The 19,089-nt window shown below is 45.7% G+C and overlaps 5 protein-coding genes across 5 annotated transcripts; 2 read left to right on the top strand and 3 right to left on the bottom strand.

Annotated features, from left to right (window-relative positions):
- Positions 1 to 428: 428 nt before the first annotated feature.
- On the top strand, positions 429 to 2,932 carry LOC6726463 (sin3 histone deacetylase corepressor complex component SDS3). Its single transcript, XM_002107384.4, has 4 exons — positions 429 to 684; positions 784 to 892; positions 952 to 1,660; positions 1,735 to 2,932. Exons 1-4 carry the CDS (start codon positions 606 to 608, stop codon positions 1,819 to 1,821), a joined length of 984 nt encoding a protein of 327 aa, XP_002107420.1. The 5' UTR covers positions 429 to 605; the 3' UTR covers positions 1,822 to 2,932.
- A 296-nt stretch (positions 2,933 to 3,228) lies between these two features.
- LOC6726462 (40S ribosomal protein S10b) lies at positions 3,229 to 4,324 on the bottom strand. Its single transcript, XM_016174191.3, has 3 exons — positions 4,220 to 4,324; positions 4,094 to 4,142; positions 3,229 to 3,875 (listed from the first exon to the last, which is right to left on the bottom strand). Exon 3 carries the CDS (start codon positions 3,872 to 3,874, stop codon positions 3,392 to 3,394), a length of 483 nt encoding a protein of 160 aa, XP_016040044.1. The 5' UTR covers position 3,875; positions 4,094 to 4,142; positions 4,220 to 4,324; the 3' UTR covers positions 3,229 to 3,391.
- Positions 4,325 to 5,636: 1,312 nt separating this feature from the next.
- Positions 5,637 to 8,521, bottom strand: LOC6726461 (nose resistant to fluoxetine protein 6). The gene is made up of 9 exons (XM_002107382.4): positions 8,143 to 8,521; positions 7,730 to 8,084; positions 7,593 to 7,666; positions 7,326 to 7,528; positions 7,148 to 7,260; positions 6,871 to 7,087; positions 6,631 to 6,803; positions 6,083 to 6,548; positions 5,637 to 6,020 (listed from the first exon to the last, which is right to left on the bottom strand). Exons 1-9 carry the CDS (start codon positions 8,468 to 8,470, stop codon positions 5,805 to 5,807), a joined length of 2,145 nt encoding a protein of 714 aa, XP_002107418.1. The 5' UTR covers positions 8,471 to 8,521; the 3' UTR covers positions 5,637 to 5,804.
- Positions 8,522 to 10,141: 1,620 nt separating this feature from the next.
- On the top strand, positions 10,142 to 14,181 carry LOC27208258 (nose resistant to fluoxetine protein 6). Its single transcript, XM_039296817.2, has 9 exons — positions 10,142 to 11,833; positions 11,895 to 12,249; positions 12,310 to 12,383; positions 12,439 to 12,641; positions 12,696 to 12,808; positions 12,872 to 13,088; positions 13,152 to 13,324; positions 13,386 to 13,836; positions 13,897 to 14,181. The coding sequence occupies exons 1-9, from the start codon at positions 11,524 to 11,526 to the stop codon at positions 14,164 to 14,166; spliced, it is 2,166 nt and encodes a 721-aa protein (XP_039152751.1). The 5' UTR covers positions 10,142 to 11,523; the 3' UTR covers positions 14,167 to 14,181.
- Positions 14,182 to 14,984: 803 nt separating this feature from the next.
- Positions 14,985 to 18,779, bottom strand: LOC6726459 (O-acyltransferase like protein). The gene is made up of 8 exons (XM_016174189.3): positions 17,649 to 18,779; positions 17,202 to 17,574; positions 17,070 to 17,143; positions 16,672 to 16,987; positions 16,396 to 16,612; positions 15,948 to 16,129; positions 15,411 to 15,882; positions 14,985 to 15,340 (listed from the first exon to the last, which is right to left on the bottom strand). The coding sequence occupies exons 1-8, from the start codon at positions 17,947 to 17,949 to the stop codon at positions 15,065 to 15,067; spliced, it is 2,211 nt and encodes a 736-aa protein (XP_016040040.1). The 5' UTR covers positions 17,950 to 18,779; the 3' UTR covers positions 14,985 to 15,064.
- Between the last annotated feature and the right edge of the window lie 310 nt (positions 18,780 to 19,089).

Raw genomic sequence — 19,089 nt, 5'->3', positions numbered from 1 at the left:
CATTTTGCTTTGGTTGTCTGATTAATTGATTAATTTTAAGCATGGTAACATTTTGTTCAAAAGTGTTTCTTGTTTTAAAAATCATTAGCACGATATGCTTGCCTTGTTACTTAATGTATATTAAGTAAATGTAATATTTGTATAATAAAGAATTAAAGCTAGACAATTAATAAATACAATTGGAAATTTAATAGAATTTGAAATTTTTTTAGGTAATAAAATAATTTATGTACATATTACTGAAATGGAATATATGTATATACATAATGATTTTAGGTTTTAGCGAAGAAATGGCTGTAACGATTGCCATTTTAAAATTAAAAATTTGAACTACGCGCGCATAGAATCTCGATATCCGATAAGTAGTGCTATCGGTAGGTAGACAACCCTGTCGCCAAAAGTCCATACTGCCCTCTAGAGCTGGACAACGATCAATAGTCCTCGTGTTCGATATATCGATACTGTTGTAGTTGCTGCTCTGTATGCGTGTGTATATCTGGCATCGCAGCGAAAAAAAAAATAATAATAATAAACAATTGCCACCAAATTGTTGATTTTGGGTATCACGTTTCAAAGCCGCGAGTTCTGAACCCCCCAAAACGACAATGTCCGCCTACTATAACCTACTACTACAAGCGGACACCTACGACGACGAGTCGATAGGCGACGAGCGTAGCGAAGAAGGTGAGTACCAGTACGCAGACGACGTTCCTGGAGGAGGCTTCACTCACGTTCCGCGTCCAACGCTCTCCTGCTCCCCCTACCACTCCCACTCCCTTCCAGACACGGACGACGCCAGCGAGACAGAGTTCCGCAGCCCCAGCCGCTACGGCGCCATGAATGGGACCTCCAACAGCAACAACATGGGCACCAACAGCGAACTGAAGGAGCAGTAAGTAGTGGCTCGTTCTTACCTCCCATCTTCGATCCATCATCATTTCTCTGCCGCAGAATGTACCAGCACAAGCTGCTCAACCTGCAGAAGCAGATTGAGGAACTGGGCCAGCTGGTGCACCCGGAGTACGTGAAGCGCGTGAAGAAGCTGGACAACCAGCTAAAAGAGCGCCGACGCATGAACGAGATCTACAAGGAGTACATGCGCGAGTGCGTCGAACGGGACTATGTGCTGGAGAAGATGGCCGCCCAGAAGGAGTACGACGAAAAGATGATGGATCTCAAAGACAACCTGATCTCGGACTTCGAGGACCGCAAGCGCCAGATCGAGAACGAGCGCTTCAGCATCGAGCTGACCAACGATTCCATGGAGATCAAGACGACGATCACGCGCAAGCTGCGTCGTCGCCCCAACGAACCGCTTCCGGTGATCGAGAAGCGCCGCAAGCCGGCCACCGGCCAGCTGCTCGTCTACCAGCTGGATGACAAGGAAATCGAGTCGGACCTGAAGATCATCCAGCGCGGCAGACCGAATCCAGTTCCCCAGCAAAACGGCAGCGGCTCCTACGGCAGCGGCCCCCAGCAGCAGCAATCGATGCACGTGCTGGCCGAGCCGACCTCCAACAGCGGCCTGGTGGAGACCCGCATCGAGGACAACAAGCTGCTGTACGAGCGACGATGGTTCTGCCGCGGCCAGCAGGTCTATGTGGAGGGCAAGGAGATGAGCAAGTTCGCGGCCACCATTACGGCCATTGGCAACGAGGTGGTGAGTTCAACCTTCCCCGTTTGGGGGGTCACACGTCCAGCGGGCCAGTTTCTGACCATGATTCGTTCTTGCAGGTTTGGGTGAAGCGCACCAACGAGACCAAGGTCAAGATCAACATGTCCCACCTGGCCAAGGGCAAGATCTCGATAAAGCGCCGATAGCTCCGCCGCCGGGCCGGGCGTCTCCACATCACGCCCGCCCCGTTTCCTCGGTCAAGAGACGTATTTTCATAAAATTATTGGTACAGACATAGCACTAGATTAGGTGTAAATTTTTTTAAACGCATATGCGTATTGCAAATTGTAAATAATGAAACCACAATTATTTTGTATACAAAGCGATTTTTTTATTGTTGCAAGCGAATACTTTCCAGGGTAGTGCGTCCCAGTTGAGATGCAGAACGTTTTTGCGGGAAAACATAGGTCCATGTCCAGCTTTTAGCCATGTTAAGGAAATAATAGTCTCCAGATATCTTCAGATTTATTCTAAATGGTGAAATGTAGCATGCCTTACTGTTTTTCTGATTTTTTACGGGGTACATAACCTTAACTATCCAAACCAGTTTTCTACTCCGGTGTACCATGGGTTAAAACCTAGAATATAGCCATTCGGATATTGCTATAGTTCTTTTGGGCGGCCTAAATAAGTAATCTAAGCGATGCGAATTCCTTATGGCCCGCGTATAGCAGCATACTTACTAGGTGGCTATTGGGATTCAGTACATAAAATCTTAGTTGAAAGTTACTAACTTTAAATGGGGAAGCGCATTAACTTTTAAATAAAATGAGTAGACACATAAGATTTAACTAAAACCTAACTTTGGGAACTATTGTATTTAGAGAATTAGAATTAATATAGGTAAAAGTCAGCTGCAGAACAACAAAAAGATGCTCGTGACCAAAAGAAGACTAAGTAACTAGTTTACTTAACTTACTTAATTTAACTAATTGTGAAACGAAATTGAGCATTAAAACACGTTCCTGCACATAAGAAGACTTTTGGTTTATCGTTTAGAAAATATTCCATTTTCTTTGATGGTAAATCATTATTTTGAGCAAATTTAATCTATGCCCTTGCAATTAATGCAGCTTTTGTTATGAGCTACTGGATACTAATGTTATTTAAATATTCGAAAACAGTGTTTTTAGCCAACTGGTTTAATGCTAACTAAGTCTACTATGTTTTGGCACAGCTATAAACGAATCTGATGAATTTCTGCACATCTTTTTATAATAAAGAGCTACAAATCGACAAATATACAAGCCACATGCAACAATCTTTAAATTGAACAAAAATCAATGCATGTATTGTATTCAAAAACGTGTTTAAGGTAAGAATTTCTACTTTCCTCTCTACAGAACCTCGCAATATAAACTAAATTATCTGCTAAATCCTTCTTCTAAAGTACCCTAAACAGCTTCTTGCGACAACGTGTTGGGTCAGCAGTTTCAGCTTGGCCTGACATCGGAATTCCTATACCATTTAGCACGCTTGCGATCTGAATCCGTCCGATTCGCACACCACAATCACTGGACCAAACAACAAAAAAAAAAGAGCGCAGCACGGAATTTCACTTGCGTTTGCTTTATAATTTTGATCGTCATATCATAAAACACACACACAATTTTCAGATGTTGGTTTCTTCTATTGTTAAGGGTATGGATCTTCAGTTCAACATTTTACTGAGTAATTTTTATACATTAGAAAAAAAAACTGAAGCGCCTGGGTTGTTTAGTTGCGCGATCCGCGTCCGAATCCGCCACGGAACTCGACCTCTCCGGCACCGGGTCCAACATCGCCCTTCTTGTCCACTCCGCTGCCGCCGGGAGCACGTCGGTAGGCGGAGCGATCCTCGCCGGTCTTGGTGGCGTCACCGGGTCCGCGTGGGCCGCCAACGGCGGGACGGGGACGGACGGTCTCCGAGCGGGCAGGGCGCTTCAGCGTCGAGGGCACGATCTCGGGCGGCAGGTGGAGGTAGCTGCGCAGCTCCTCGATTCCCTCGTTGGTGAGGTACCAGTAGTAGTGGCGCCAGGCGAACTGCTCCTTCACCAGTCCGCGCGAGTGGAGCGACTGCATAGCCTTGATCACGTGCAGGTTGGGGATCGACTCCAGTTCCGGGTGCTTCTGGGCATGGAAATCCTTCTTGGCCACGATCACGCCCTCCTTGAAGAGGTACTCGTAGATCGCGACACGATGGGCCTTTGGCATAAACATTCTGCACAAACAAAAAAAATAGCAATTAGATTCGGTTCATTGCCAGGATATATCTACAGATCATCCAGCTGGTATCCAAATTCACACATTGTTTATTGAGTCTGAAAGACTCGCTTCATTGTTCACATAAAAAAAATGTACACATGCATTCGGGAACAACATTGGGCGCATATTTTCCCGGTGCGCCGCGTGAAAATCGGGGTTTTCGGCGACAATTACCTGGATTGATTTGCAAACACACGAACGCGAACGTATCGTAATACTCCCGCTGCAAGTAAAAAAAAGAGAATTGGAGGTATTTAATAGAGAGTTTTGCTTAAAAATTCGCGGAGCACACGCACTCACCGGAAACGTGAAGACGAAAAGAAAGGGAAACGGAAGGGATGACAAGAAGAAGACGGCGAGCAGTGTGGCCGGACGTTTCGATAGGTGCCCGCAGTCGATTGCGCCGGCAATATATCGATATATCTTAAGACATAATCCACGAGCGAATGTCGCGATTAAGTCAAGTATCTACAATTGCGATACAACTTGACTTACAATTTGCGTAATAACTTAAAATTGACCACGTTATGTTCGTGTTAATAGCTTTTCACGTATATTTGGGCATTCGATAGCGACAATGGTGCCGGACTTTTTAATATCGATAAGCCTTAAGCCAAGTATTAAGTTAATACACAAACCACATTTTGCACATGCATCTTATCGATACTTCTTTGTTGTCAATAATTTGCAATTATTTATTGCCAATAAGTAATAGTGATGGCACAGTTAAGCGTTTTTGTTACGGTAATTCACGTTTTTCATTTCGAATTATAAAAAATTACTCATTGTGTTATATGAAAAAACAATTAAAAAGAATTTAATATATTAACTTATATTTTTTTACAACTTAAGCTTTATAAGTTTTAATTAAACTTTTTTGGCGATAAAGAACATTTATATGTTTCATAATTTTCCGTCACTTTGGCTTTGGCTTTGATTAAATCAAGTTCTACGATTGTTTTTATAGGGAACTCAGTATTTGGAAGTCCGCTATGAAACTTGTCCAGAAATGCGTTTCACTTCGCCACCAGTAATGTGAATCTAACTATAAAAAAGCTACTTTGATTCATTCCGTTCGTAAAATACGCGCACAGACGCTTTGTAAGTTGTATAAAATAAATGATATTACCCGTTCACTTTAAATTCGAAGTGAAAATTATTACAAGTCAAAGTGTGCACAATTAAATTCAAGTAAGTCATTCAAATCTGCTCTTCAAAGAAGTTTCTTTGTAAATTATGTAATTTATAGTTGTAAAATTTATATTTATTATATTTATAATATATATATAATTTATATGTAATATACATATATGTAATTTATATAGTAAAATATTTGCTATATTTTTGGGTCCAACTAATAACCCGTCAGTTGACTAAGGACAATGCTAAGAAATAAAAAATTTTTGAAGAAATAGTTTTCACGTCTTTATCATTTTAAACTCAGCTTAAGACTTAAAATGTTAGTGACAAAAATCTTTCTTATACTGCCTTTTTGTTAACATTATTTCTGGAGCGAGATCGCCCGCTTGGGATATTGACATATATATTTATATACATATATGTATATATGTATATTATAGCCAAACTCACATTTTGATTAGAGGGAAATCCATCAAATTACTAAAAGAAAATTATTTTTTAATGTTAATATCCGATAGTGTGTCATATAGGAAAATAAAGAAAGCAAATTTACTTATAAAAATTGTACAAATTATCGATAATATTTCTTTGATATGCGTTTATTATCTAGCTTTGTATATAAATTCTTCTTAGGACGAAAGAAGTAAGTTTTAAAGAAAATATGTCTTAAATAAACTAACATTAATAAAAAAAAGGGTCCTTAACCTATAATTGATGTATTTGCTCATAAATAGTTTCGAGATCCTTATGCCGGAAGAGGCGATTTAATTTCCAACGTTGGCGCAGAGTGACTGCATCCCACCGGGGCCTCCTTCGACTCTTCCACAGCTGGGCGCGGTGGACAGGGCTTCTTGGCGGGAAGCAGGAGACCTTCCAAATTTCCGAACGGCGCCTCGATCAGAATGTATACAGCGAAGGCGAGGAGCATGGTGAAGCCAAAGTCGCCCCAGAAGCGAAGCATCTGCAAGGATTCCCAGTTAGTGTTTCGAACTACCACCAACGCATGTGGGGCTCTGAACTTACCACTTGGTAATCACTGAAGTAGGTGTTGGTGCGCGTAATGCCGGCGTTGAGGCTCTCCATGAACATGTGGAAGATGTAGGCGGAGTAGGATAGCTTGGACAGCGGCTGCCACAGGGGAGAGGAGAGGAAGCTGTTGGCCAGTCCTCCGTAGCCGTGCATGCAGGCGAAGACCACCCAGCAGAGGCCGAGCGGCCAGGCGATCCGGGTGAAGGTCAGATAGAAGGCCTCCTCCAGAATGGGTGGCATCTCCGCATCCAAGGCATACCCGTAGACGGCATACAAGCAGCTGAAGAGCAGCGCCAGGCTGGTCAGCCAACCCAGGACGACCGCGATGGGGCTGAGCTTGAAGGACTTTCCCCGGTTCACGTGCAGGAAGTATCCGAACAGAATGCCAATCAGATACGGGGACGCCCTGGTGTGTGTGGAGAAGTATATCTTTCTCATTGCCCCCTGGCTGGACGCAATGCTGCAGAAGAAGAAGTTGGGCAAGGGTATGTTAGGTACGATCATATCCATGTCCATATTCGTTCATATCTATCAGCACTTACAGAGAAACGTCCCCGATGACCATGATGCTGAAGAGACAAGCGGCAAGGAGCAGCATGGCGACCAGAATCCCGGCGGCCGCCTTCTTTCCCCACTTGTACAGGCAGATCAGGAGTACGGGTGCAATGATGTACAGCTGCATGTCCACGCCCAGGTACCAGGAATGGCTTAGGCACTGTTGGGCGAAGTTCGGGGTGTGGTAAGCAACGGAATGCCAGTTAGAATGGAGTGGGGTAACCTACGATATCATCGGTGGCATAGTTCTGCACGTACAAGAGGGTCCAGTACCAGGTGTCCTTGCACCTGGTGTAGTCATCGAAGTTCACCTTCCCGTACAGTGGGCCATCGCCCATCCGGGGCAGAATCGACATGTAGACGATGATAGCCAAGGCCAGGACGGGAGTGAGGCGCAGATAGCGATGCAGATACATCAGGGATACATTCAGCTTTCCCTTGGTTCTGCAAATGGGTCAATGGGAATTAATAATCTCCACCTTGCTTGAATCCAAAGAGTCCTACCTTTCCATTGCTCTTAGAGCGATGACCACCATCAGGAGGCCACTCAAAAAGAAGAACGTGTCCACAGAGTATGCCGCATGTTGCAATAGCATACTGTACGGCGATCTGCTCCACTGCATCGCGAAAGTACATCATTACATCATGGATTCAGTGAGTTGGGAATGTTGGGTGAGCTTACCGTGTCCAGTTTGGCAAAGTTCATGTTGGGGCCAAAGATAGATACGAGGTATATGTGGCCATAGACGACCCACATGAAGGACAGTACCCGAATGCCATGGAGGCAGTCGATCACATTGGGATTGCTCCTGGGTTCCACCAACCTGAAGAGAACCCGGCAGTTGGCGCGCGCGGAGAAAGCTTTAATCCACTTATTTAGCGCTTCTGCCGAAAAGTATATCACACTAAGATCTGGAAGCGATTCACATGTAGCTTTGGCAATACTCACGGTCATCCTGGCAGACCAAGTAGTCGCAGACAGTGGCCAGCACCATGAGGACGCACAGTATCGATAGCACGACTCTGAGGAAATTTAGCACGATGTCAGTACCATAACATTCCCATAATCCTCTCAAGAACACTCACATTGTGAAGATGGTTAGAGCATCGTAGGGTTCCCGATCGGCAGTCTTGCAGCTGCTCTCACTCACCAGAGTCACCTCTGGATTCAGCTCAATGCTCAGGAGGCTCTGCAGCAATCTTCGGAGCATCGTGTCCATGTGGGTGGCGGAGCAGGAGGCGGGAAAGCACACCGCTGTCTTGAGGGCCAGATAGGTGGAGATACTAGGTGCCAGCTGAAGCTTGCTGAGGCAGTACTTGCCCTGGATGTTGTGAGTGGCGGTCACAGCGTGATCTATGCCCAAGCACTCGTCAAAGTTGCCCAGATCGATCAGATTGCCGTACAGGATACCCGAAGGAAAAGTGCCCCAGGAGTCAATCACTGCAAGCGATGGGAATCGTAATCCTATCCTAATTTTCCGTATCGACTATGAACTTACTTCTTAGGGCCCACAATTTTCTGTTGGACACATCTTTCGCCAGGGTCTGCAGATCTGCCAGGCACCTCAAGTCGTCGGTAGTGGGTAGTCGCATCTCCTTATCCCCGTACAGATCCTGTCCCAGATCGGACATCGTTATGTTCTGGTACTGGGCGAAGAACTCCACTGCAAGGCGTCTGAGCCTGGAAATTGTGTGGTAGGATTGGGACTGCCACTCTGGATTGCCTACGTCCAAGGAGGAGTTCTTTGGAAGCTCCACACGTAGACTGGCACTGGTCAGTGCCAGGGACAAGACCAGGAGCGAAATGATTGGCCCTGTGGCGACCATGTTGATGGGTTGGTAGTAGCGCTTTGGTTGTGGCAGCACTTCGGACGATCTTATATATACGAGGTCGGGAATTCGATAAGAGAAGGGCTTCAGTAGTGTTATCATGGGAACTGGGTGAACCTAGTTATCGTTCCATAATCTTGTTCACGACCAGTCCCAAATGGTTCTTTGTGCAACTGCCCCAATCATTGCCATGGTCAGCAGCTGGTTTTGGGAATGTCCCCACTACGAGCAAAGTCCGCGCTGCTCAGAAATTATCTTCGAATAGTAACCACCGACTGGATCAGATTTAGCCGCCGATTATTCCAAACCCAATAAAACAGTCTAGACGACGCGGGACGCTTCTGTGCGAATTGTTTGGACGAAAACACTTTTCAAGTGCTGTTTTGGCGGCACTGGAAAGTCACTATTTTGTGGGCTATCGCTGGGAAACGATCGATTGAGATCCTTTCAAGCCAACTTCTAGATTGTGATCCAATTACTATTACAATCTCTCCATAATCGTTGCCAACTAAGAAACTGAGTTAATACAACTAAGAGCATTTGGCTAAGTATTCGGTAATTTAGCTCATTATGGCGAAATATAATATTTAAGTGGATTTCAAGGAAAACGAATAGCAACCTTTCTGACTTTGACCAAAAGTGATTATCTAAACAGATTTGGCCCCTGGAATTGTGCTAATCAAGCCAAAGGATTCTTGTCGCAACTGAAGGTCGTACAAAAAAAAATAACTTTGGTAAAAGTAGAAAAACGAAAAAATATCTTTAATCTGATGACTAGACAATCATATAACCGTTACTTTGCTAAAAATAATGATTCTCTGTATAACTTAAAACTTAATAGACTCACTAATTAAAGACTCTGTTTCAAGATCATAAATGTTTCGTCCTTATATTCTAGAATAAGATATAATATAGAACGAAAACCAGCGTTCTCAGTGGCATCAATCATTCACATGAGAAGATCATTCAATCATTCTCGATTTCGAGACGAAAACGATCTTAATGTTGATATTTTCAGATTTTAGCGGTTGAAGATAAATAAATTAGAGTGGAGATACAACTCAGAGCAAAGTCGGTTTCAATCTAAGAATGGTTCGATCTCGATTTGAGTATGCTGAGCTAATTCCGACTTGGCTAGATTTTGAAATCTAAATTCTTTAATCAAGATCGTTGAGAACGGGGCTGTTATTATTATTATTATTTGTATTATTATTATTTGTATTATTATTATTTGTATTATTATTATTTGTATTATTATTATTTGTATTATTATTATTTGTATTATTATTATTTGTATTATTATTATTTGTATTAGAAAAGTTGAAAAGTATGAAACTGCCTATTTGAAAAGTGTAGGCGTTGCAGTTGTGGGTGGGGACCACTTTAACGCCCACTAATTAAATTGAACTATACGCCAGCAGGTTGCGATAGAGAGCCATCTCAAAAAGATTCAATTCTTTCCACTGATTTACATACTTCATCCCACTAGCTGAGCAAGGGGTATCTGATAGTGTTCACACATGAACATGACATTGTATACAGGATGATATACACTGATTAATAGATTTAAAAATAACAATTGTAATTTGTAACACCAAATTATGTGGATACTTCTCAAAAACTCAATAGAAACTCCTGTGAGCAATTGTAGAATATTTTAGAGATGCGTGCTATTTATAGAACTCCCAAAACTATAGAACTCTGTAGGAAAGTAGTTTTACGATTCTCATGCTAGATATTTGAGCCAGGGCTTCAGTTTGAAATTACAACTCAGCAAATGTAGATAGATGTCTTTAATTTAGATAGTTCCAACAGATAGTCGAGATGTCCACTTGACCATTGGCTTCCTTGTTCCTCTTGTTTTCAAATTAGCCATGGGAATTTCCCATCTAATCTTGCAGCCCCTTCTTGCACTTCGATAGAAGGCTCGTTAGGCGGAAACTTTGATTATCTGGCAATTGATGTGCGATAGCGTCTTTGCGGTTTATATGAGTATATTTGAAAATAGTCGAGCATGACAAAATCACTTCCCCGAATAATCAGCACGAATCGTTTAAGCGGAATCGCTTGGCCACTGATAACTGATAAGGTGCGAATAACAACGCTATTCGGGGGCATTACAGACCAATTCGATGCTCCCAACGCGATGCCAATCAAGTCGGACGGCCTTCTCCGAATTACTCATTGATAGGACCAGACACATTTGGCTCAAATGCGCCTCAAGTGCCCGTGCGAGTCACCTAATGCCTTATAATGCGATAGAGCGCAGATCTGATTGCGTGGACACAAGTGCTGCTCATAATTCAGCTGGAACCCATTAGGCTGTTATCACTAAGTGTGCGGGTTATTCAAAACCGTTTAGGCACTCTACTTTCCAACGCGAGTTTCTATTCTTGGGGTCGCTGATCCTTAGCCTTCCAAGCGATCGGATATATGTAAATCCTTGTATCTAAACAGTGAATTGTATGAAGTGTTTATGGTTAATCAAGATATAAGATATAAACTAGAATGGTCATCTTTGTCTGCATAAATTATAACTTTTAGTAAAGCTAGTAAAGTATCGAAAAGCGCAACAAATTCGATTTGATAGCTTCGATCTCAAAATCTAGCCAATATCGAAAATATCGACATTGATATCGATTTCGTCTCGAAATCGAGAAGGTTTCTTCTCATGAGAATTGCACGCTTTTTTTTCGTTCTCAATTATTCTGGTTGTAACTACTTTAAAAACCTATGACATGTATGTTTATATCTTCTGAAATTGATTCAAGTAAGTGACAGGCTTGTAGATTATGCTCGGATTAATCAGCACCATAAGTTACTAGCCAAAGGAGTCCATAGATAAGAATTGATTATCAGCACTGTACGTGTGGGGCGCATTCTAAAACACTTGGCGTTCCAAAGTTTTGACTATAGATTAGTCGTGGAATGACGGACCGTGAAGGTCCGTGAAGATACGTTCGATTAATCGAATCACCCTCTCATACAAATATAAGCCTCCAAAGTGGTGGCCAGCCGATCACATTCATTTCGTCGCCAGACAGAGCAACATGGCTGGGTTGGCGGTAATCCTGGGACTGGGCCTTCTGGCTTTGGCCAGTGTTAATGCTGAAATGACCAACATATTTGCCATGACCAATGCGAAACTGCTCACCGAGCACTTTGCTGGTGGGGATCACTATTCGAGTGTTTTCAACACCAGACGCTTGTCAGTGGAGTTCTTTGAGCACTACTCCAATGTGACTCTAGAGGATCTCACGGCGAACTCGAGGCTCCCCTCGCTGCAGGATCTGGAGTGCCTGGCGGATCTGGCCCTCCTGTCCAAGGACCTTTCGTCCTCCAAGTTCTGGGCCCTGAAGAGTGAGTGCTATGTTGCGTACCCAAGGTACTCTCTGACCCATGCCTTTCGATTCCATTGCAGTGATTGACTCCTGGGGCGTGCTGCCTTCGGGAATGCTGGTGGGCAACTTCTGGAACTTGGGCAACTTCGACGAGTGCATTGCAATAGACCACGCTGTGACCAGCAGTCACAGCATCAAGGGCAAGTACTGCATTTCCAAGGTTGCACCAGCTCCAACTGCGCTGCCCATATTAGCGATCAAGTCAGCTGTCTGCTTTCCTGCCTCCTGTTCCGCCGCCAACATGGACACGATGCTCCGTAGGCTCTTCCAGCAGCTGCTCAGCGTGGAGATTGATGCAGATGTGCAGATCGTGGCCGAGGAGACGTGCCAGACTGCAGTGAGGAAGCCGTACGATGGCCTCGCCATATTCACCATGTGAGTAGAGATCACAATGAATGCGTTGGTGTGAGATTTGGTTAACTCCTAAACTTTCAGAGTGATCGTATCGATTTTGGGTGCTATAGTGGGTTCCTGCACTATCTTCGACTATTTCGTTTGCAAGGATGCGAGTGAGTTCCTCTCGAATGCGATCCTTGAACCCGTAGTAATCATCTGTGCTTGCAGAAACCATCCATCCTGTGGTGAAAGCCTTCTCGGCACGAGCAAACTCGCGTGCCCTATTCCGCATTGTGGACACCAAGGCGAATCCCAACGTCATCGATTGTCTTCACGGGATCCGCTGCCTGTCCTTCATCTGGGTGGTCTACGGTCATGAGTACATGGTGATTGCCACGTCGCCCAACATCAATATGGGTTACCTTCTGACGGTAAGTTGGACGTGTTTTAAAACTGAAAGTTCTATATTAATACCCACTATTTAGTGGGTCAACTCCTTCTACAGTCTGTTTGTAAAGCACGCGGTCTATGCTGTGGACTCATTTTTCTTCCTGAGCGGTCTGTTGCTCGTGGTGATTGCCCTGCGATCATTGGAAAGGTGAGTTGTGGCCTATGCCCATCATTTGAATTACTCCACTTACCTTGTTGGTACTCCGTCCAGAACCAAGGGCAAGGTCAATATACCCCTGATGTATCTGCATCGGTATCTGCGACTCACCCCCATCCTGGCCATTGCCATACTCTTCTACGTGAAGATCCTGCCGCTGTGGGGAAGCGGGCCACTTAAGGGATCAATAGGCTTTGATGACTACTCGGCGTGCGAGAGCACCTGGTACTGGACACTCCTCTATGTGCAGAACTATGCGACTGACAGCCTGGTAGGCTCCTCCGATCCGACATCTTGTATCACCATCTTATATCATCTTATATATTTCTCGCAGTGCCTAAGTCATTCCTGGTACCTGGCGGTGGACATGCAGCTGTACATCTTCGCACCCTTCCTCCTGATCTGCCTGTACAAGTGGGGCAAGAAGGCGGCCGCCGGAATCTTTGTTCTGATGCTCCTTCTGGCCGGCTGCCTCTTCAGCATCATGGTCATCAATAACTTATCGCTGTAAGTGGATGTTAGGGATGCCCATGTAGTTAATCAGACCAATAGCTTCTCTTATTTGCAGCGGAAGTGGCGGTGATTCGATGAGGAGGCTCTACTACGCCACACAGACTCGTGCCTCTCCCTACCTCATTGGCATCCTGTTCGGCTACTTCCTTCACATCAACCGGGGCAAGGAGTTCAAGCTGAATCCCCTGGCTGTGCTCCTGGGATGGCTGATTGCGTTGTCACTGATAGCCAGCTGCCTGTTTGCGGTCTATGGCCAGAACACGTTGCCCATTGTGGAGGAGGCCTTCTACGTAAGCCTAACCAGGATCGCCTGGCCCCTCGGTCTCTGCTGGGTGGTCTTCGCCTGCATGCACGGCTACGGAGGACTGGCCAACAGCTTCCTCTCCTCTCCCCTGTGGCAGCCGCTGTCCAGGCTATCCTACGCCGCCTACATCTTCCACATGTTCATCGAGAGCTTCAACGGTGGCATCACGCACACTAGTACCTACTTCAGTGACTATCAAGTGGTAGGTAGCATGTTCTGGTAGCCATTGTTGAATCCATTCTAAGAATCCCCCCTTCTCCAGATGCTTCGATTCTGGTCGGACTTTGGCTTCACCATTCTGTTCTCGTACCTCATGCATATCCTGATCGAAGCGCCCTTCGCCGGTCTGGAAAACCTTTTGCTGCCCGCAAAGAGACCAAATTCCAAGCCGGCCGCGGTGGTGGAGACCAGGATGCCGGAGGTGAAGGCAACAGTCGAAGAATCTCCAGTAGAGGAGCCTGCGCAAGCGACATCCACGATACCCGACGAAGCTATACAGGCTTCTTCCGAAAAGAGCGCCGTGTTATTATAATTACTTTTAAAATATATGATTTTTTCGTTACCTAAAGATTAAAACTGTGTTCTATATTCATTGTAAAGTAAGCGCTTCCGATTCCAATCCGATTCTTGATCAAAATCACTAGACGAGTCGATATATTCACGTCCATCTGTCCGTCTGTCCGTCCGTATAAACTATATAAGCTATAAAGTTCGATTCAGAATGCAAATACGCCTACACTTTTTTTGAATTTTGTATTTTATTATTTGTCGTGCCCATTTTTATCGATATGCCCAAAACATTTTGGCCACGCCCACTTTAAACCTCCAAAACACAAGTTTCTTAAAACTGAATGAAAGTAAAATGTTTATAAATACGTTTCGATTGGTTTGACAATCGATTGATAGTATCGTTTCATCAGAGCGAATTCTCCAATTTCCTGACTATATACACAGTATTTCGTCACTACGCAGATGAGAGTCAAGACATGGTCAGCGAAGTCGGTATCAAGTACACAAATACGTATACGTAATCTATGGAATGTAAATTATCAGCAGATTTGCTTCTTATCAAACTGAAGAACTTGTAAACGTTTTAGTGCATATGTGATAGTCGAGTCACTAGACTAAGTCGTTCCTTCAGTTTTTTGTTTGTTTTTTTCTCTGTAACTGAATGGGGTGTGCATCCCCTCTGTGAGTCAGAATATAAATCTTTGTGTGCCCATTACACCAAGCCAAAGTCGGGAATCACCTTCATGACTCATTTGAAACCCACCTGGTCGCAAAAGTCGCAACCAGATAACGGACTGATACCGTCTTGAGTGCAAGGCTTTTCAAATCAAGGACGATTCCATTGTAACTATAGATTACAAGTGATTCGTTTTAATAAAGGTTAAATAGGAACTGATAAGTTGCGTACATTCTAACTAAGTCTAATTTGATAACTCGAGGTCAGTCTCCGTTTTGTTGGCACTCGTTTCCAGGTCGGACTGGGTCGGACTGTCTATCTGCTCCACCGGGTCCATCCCGTCTATCTGCTCCACGACATCCGTTCGGGGTTCGATTTGCGGCTGATCCTTTGCTGCTGGCGGGCTTCTGCGGTTGGGAAACATCATTCTTTCCAAGGCCTCCAGAGGCGCCTCAATTAAAACGTAGAGCACGTAGGTCACCAGCAGGGTGAAGCCAAAGGTGGACCAGAAGTTACGCATCTATGGAGTGGAAAGTGAAGCGATCAAGTCCAACAGGAATTACGAGTGACCCTGCCTGCCGCACACTTACCATTTGATAGTTGGAGAAGTACGTATTGTTCTGAACGCTTCTGTTGGCGATTTCCATGACGAAGATGTGCCAGATGTAGGCGCCGTAGGAGAGCTTGGACAGCGGCTGCCAAAGTGGTGAGGAGAGGAAGCTGTTGGCCAGACCTCCATAGCCCTGCATGCACGCAAAGACCACCCAGCAGAGACCGAGGGGCCAGGCGATCCGGACCAGTGTGTAGTAGAGGGCTCCTTCCAATATCGTGGGCGATTTGCCCAGCAGCTTCGAGTACGGATACAAGGCGAAGATCGAGGTGAAGAGCAGGGCCAGGCTGAGCAGCCAGCCTGCCCAGACAGCCAGGGGGCTGAGCTTGAATCTCCGGCCACGGATCAGGTGCAGGAGGTAGCCGAACATAGTGCCGACCAACCAGGGCGCCGCATGTGTGTGCGTGGCGGAGTAGATCTTCTCCTGAACCACCTGAGCCTGAATTCCAGTTCTGTGAGGGGGGAGCGATTGCAATTAGCATTGGAGGACACAAAGCGGCGGGCGCGACTGGCTTACTTGAACATCACGGGAAAGTCATTCACCATTATGGTGGAAAACAGGCAGGCCGAGAGCAACAAAGTGACCACCAGGATACCTCCGGCCGCCTTCTTGCCCCACTTGTAGAGGGCGATCAGCAGGATCGGGGACAGGAGGTACAGTTGCATGTCCACCGCCAAGTACCAGGTATGCGGCACGCACTGAGAAGCAACATTCAATCAATAGTTAGATAGACTAATAGATACCCTTCACTGCAATGGCAATGGTACCACCGAACTTACATAGATGGCGCCAACGAACAACTCAAGTGATGCAGGCGCCATCTATCGGAGTGACCTTCCATTCGCTAACTTCTAAGGCAATATACACACCATCGAGATCTTGGCGTTGATACAGAGCCATGCTGATACGGACGGACTAGATTGGCTTGTCTGCTTCTACTGATCAACTTGGACTTTCAACTCACCACATCGGAAGTTGCGTAGTTCTGCACGTAGAGAAGGGTCCAATACCAGGTCTTCTTGCACGCGGAGTATTCGAAGAAGCCGATATCATCATACATTGGACCGTCGGCGAAGAGGGGTATCATCTTGTAGAAAAACAGTATGGCAAGGGCTACGACCGGGGTAAGGCGCAGATATCGGTGCAGATACATCAGCGGCACATTCAGCTTTCCCTTGTTCCTGGAGGCATGGAGAACGTTAGCCTGCTCACACATCAATCCCCGTACAAGTTGACTCACTTTTCCATGCTTCGCAGGCCAATTGAAACCAGCAGCAAGCCGGCGATGAAGAAGAACGTGTCCACCGACAAGGTGCCGTAGAGTATGAAGCTCGAGAAGAACTGCGACGCCCATATCAGGTTGTCCACTGGATTCATGGCGGGACCCTTCATGTTGCCAATGTACTCATGGCTGAAGATCACCCAGATCAGGGACATGCACCGCATGCCATTGAGGCAGTGGATCACATTCGGATTCGCCGAGTTCTCCACGATGGTGAACAGCGAGCGCGAAGTGGCACGGGCTGAGAAGGCCCTGATGGGCCGGGGCAGCTTATCTGCGGGTAGACATGGAAACATAGTACATATAGGCTACATATCTATATAGGCTGTAATCCGATTGAAGCCAGCTCTACTTACCCTGCTCCGGACACAAGAAGTAGTCGTAGAGGGTGCACAGGATCACCGTGGCGCCGAATACGGACAGTAGAACGCTGATGGGAGTCAGTTAGTATGGATAGATCAGCTGGGATGTGTCATGACACTACTCACACTGTGAATATGGTGAGCCCATCCCAGGGTGCTCTATCCTTGGTTCGGCACGATGACTCGCTGATGGAAAACAAGTTGGTCACATCACTGACGCCAAGCAGCCGCTTGAGCAGTTGCTTGAGGTACAGCTCCATGTTGCTCGCCGAGCAGGAGGAGGGCAGGCACACAGCGGTTCTTATGCTGATCTCCTTCAGCAGCTCCGAATTGAAGCCCAACCACTTGGCGACCGGCAGCTCCATGAAGCAGTACTTTCCCTGGATGTCCTGCGCTGAGGTGAGCAATCCGCCCTCGGACATGCACTCCCTGTAGTTGCCCATGTCGACGCGGTTGCCAATGAGATAACCCGATGGAATGGTGCCCCACGCGTCGAGCACTGAGCATGGAATGGAAATTGTCATGGATTAACTCAAGTGCCATCGAGCTGGAGATGCTGGTTGTAATACCCACTTTTTAGGGCCCACGCCTTGGGCGCACTTAGGGCACTCATAAACTGGACCATATCCGCCAGGCACTGTAGATCTTGCGGTCCAATCCGCTCACCCAGCAGATGCACATCCGCCGTTGAAATGTTTCGGAATTCGCGATAGAACTCCATGGCCAGGGAGCGCAGATCCACGAGCCGTTCGTAATCCGCCATGGTGGGCACATCGTGCGGCGTCCATAGATTACTGGATAGTTGGGACGGCGGTAGCGCTCCTTGGATCACCGCCAGTCCGGCGGTCAGCAATATAGCCAATAGCTTGATCATCTTTCTCCTCGAGTTCCTAGTTTACGACTGTTTAGCGAATCGCCCTTCCCTAGCCCATTTATACACACTGGCAAATCCTCCTGTGCGTTATCCATTCGGAATCGCGTATTCATTATCTGCGCGTCCGACGAGTTAGTACGAACAGCGGGTACTTTCCAGCACTTACCCATAATCGGAGGCATTGCTACCCTCGGTAATCAGGGCAGGGCCGGCGAACTCTTAACGTGGCTAATACAATGCGATTCGGAAGAATACGCGGAAAGATAAGCCGCTGGTTTCGGCTGCTTCGGTAGCATCTCTGCCTTGTCGAATTTCCCGAGAATGACCGAATTACTTCACACTTGGAGTAGGCATTAATCGAGGGGCACGTACTTAACTTAGTCGCTGTTGATTAAAAGTCGATTTGGCTTTCCATACAACATGACTATGGTATTCATACGAAATGTTCGCCAAATTGTTGGTCAGTTGGTTGTCTGTCGCTGCCATTCCATTCGAAGTCAAGCGCTTTTCGGGACGGAGATTTGCACAGTTTTAGATTTTGACATGCAATACTTACATCTCGATATCCTGTGGTTTTCCCAGCTTTTGCTGGGAAATGGAAATTCGAACGAGTTTTCACTTTCGTCTAGGTGCCCAGCCAAAAGTGGAGGGGTGTGGCACGGACTGGTTTTCGCATGAGTTTTGGACCAGATTCGCATTTCTTGGTTATGCAACAGCCACACATCAAGGTTACAGCGAGAAGGAACGCGCAAGGCAACCGAACCGACTAACAGATACCCAGCACTGTGAGTGAGTGCTTTTAATGGAACAGCCATATGTAAGAACTTCTATTCTATGTAAGAAGTAGATCATAAGATCATCATAGATCATAAGTAGATCATAAGAGCTTAAACTATGACTTAAAGTAAACATTTGTGATGATTGCTTATTTGGAAAGACCTGAACAACCGGTAACAGCCGTCTAAATCTAATTTACATGCAGAACTCAGGCCGCAAGAGTCAAAAACTTTGGTCAAAACTTTCGGAAAATCGAAGGTCCAAACTGGTTTTTCCCCCAATTCGATGCGAATGCGAATTGCAAACGAGAGGTAACCATTGTCCAGTTGCGCCAATGCTTGAAAAACCAAAAGCTGTTAATTA

The sequence above is a fragment of the Drosophila simulans genome, chromosome X, assembly GCF_016746395.2.
Source record: "Drosophila simulans strain w501 chromosome X, Prin_Dsim_3.1, whole genome shotgun sequence".
Lineage (NCBI taxonomy): Eukaryota > Metazoa > Arthropoda > Insecta > Diptera > Drosophilidae > Drosophila > Drosophila simulans.
This window is presented reverse-complemented; position numbering and strand designations above follow the sequence as displayed.

Bases quoted from the DNA above. Each gene is read 5' to 3' on its own strand.
- LOC6726462 (XM_016174191.3), bottom strand. From the start codon at position 3,874: ATGTTTATGCCAAAGGCCCATCGTGTCGCGATCTACGAGTACCTCTTC.
- LOC6726463 (XM_002107384.4), top strand. From the start codon at position 606: ATGTCCGCCTACTATAACCTACTACTACAAGCGGACACCTACGACGAC. The intron at 685-783 runs GTGAGTACCAGT...ACTCCCTTCCAG, and splicing joins CGACGAGCGTAGCGAAGAAG to ACACGGACGACGCCAGCGAG. The intron at 1,661-1,734 runs GTGAGTTCAACC...TCGTTCTTGCAG, and splicing joins CGGCCATTGGCAACGAGGTG to GTTTGGGTGAAGCGCACCAA.
- LOC6726461 (XM_002107382.4), bottom strand. From the start codon at position 8,470: ATGGTCGCCACAGGGCCAATCATTTCGCTCCTGGTCTTGTCCCTGGCA. The intron at 7,667-7,729 runs GTGAGTGTTCTT...AAATTTCCTCAG, and splicing joins GCTCTAACCATCTTCACAAT to AGTCGTGCTATCGATACTGT. The intron at 6,549-6,630 runs GTAAGTGCTGAT...CTTCTTCTGCAG, and splicing joins GTCATCGGGGACGTTTCTCT to CATTGCGTCCAGCCAGGGGG.
- LOC6726459 (XM_016174189.3), bottom strand. From the start codon at position 17,949: ATGATCAAGCTATTGGCTATATTGCTGACCGCCGGACTGGCGGTGATC. The intron at 16,988-17,069 runs GTAAGTAGAGCT...GTCTACCCGCAG, and splicing joins CTTCTTGTGTCCGGAGCAGG to ATAAGCTGCCCCGGCCCATC. The intron at 15,883-15,947 runs GTAAGCCAGTCG...CCCCCCTCACAG, and splicing joins GACTTTCCCGTGATGTTCAA to AACTGGAATTCAGGCTCAGG.
- LOC27208258 (XM_039296817.2), top strand. From the start codon at position 11,524: ATGGCTGGGTTGGCGGTAATCCTGGGACTGGGCCTTCTGGCTTTGGCC. The intron at 12,809-12,871 runs GTGAGTTGTGGC...TACTCCGTCCAG, and splicing joins GCCCTGCGATCATTGGAAAG to AACCAAGGGCAAGGTCAATA. The intron at 13,325-13,385 runs GTAAGTGGATGT...TCTTATTTGCAG, and splicing joins GTCATCAATAACTTATCGCT to CGGAAGTGGCGGTGATTCGA.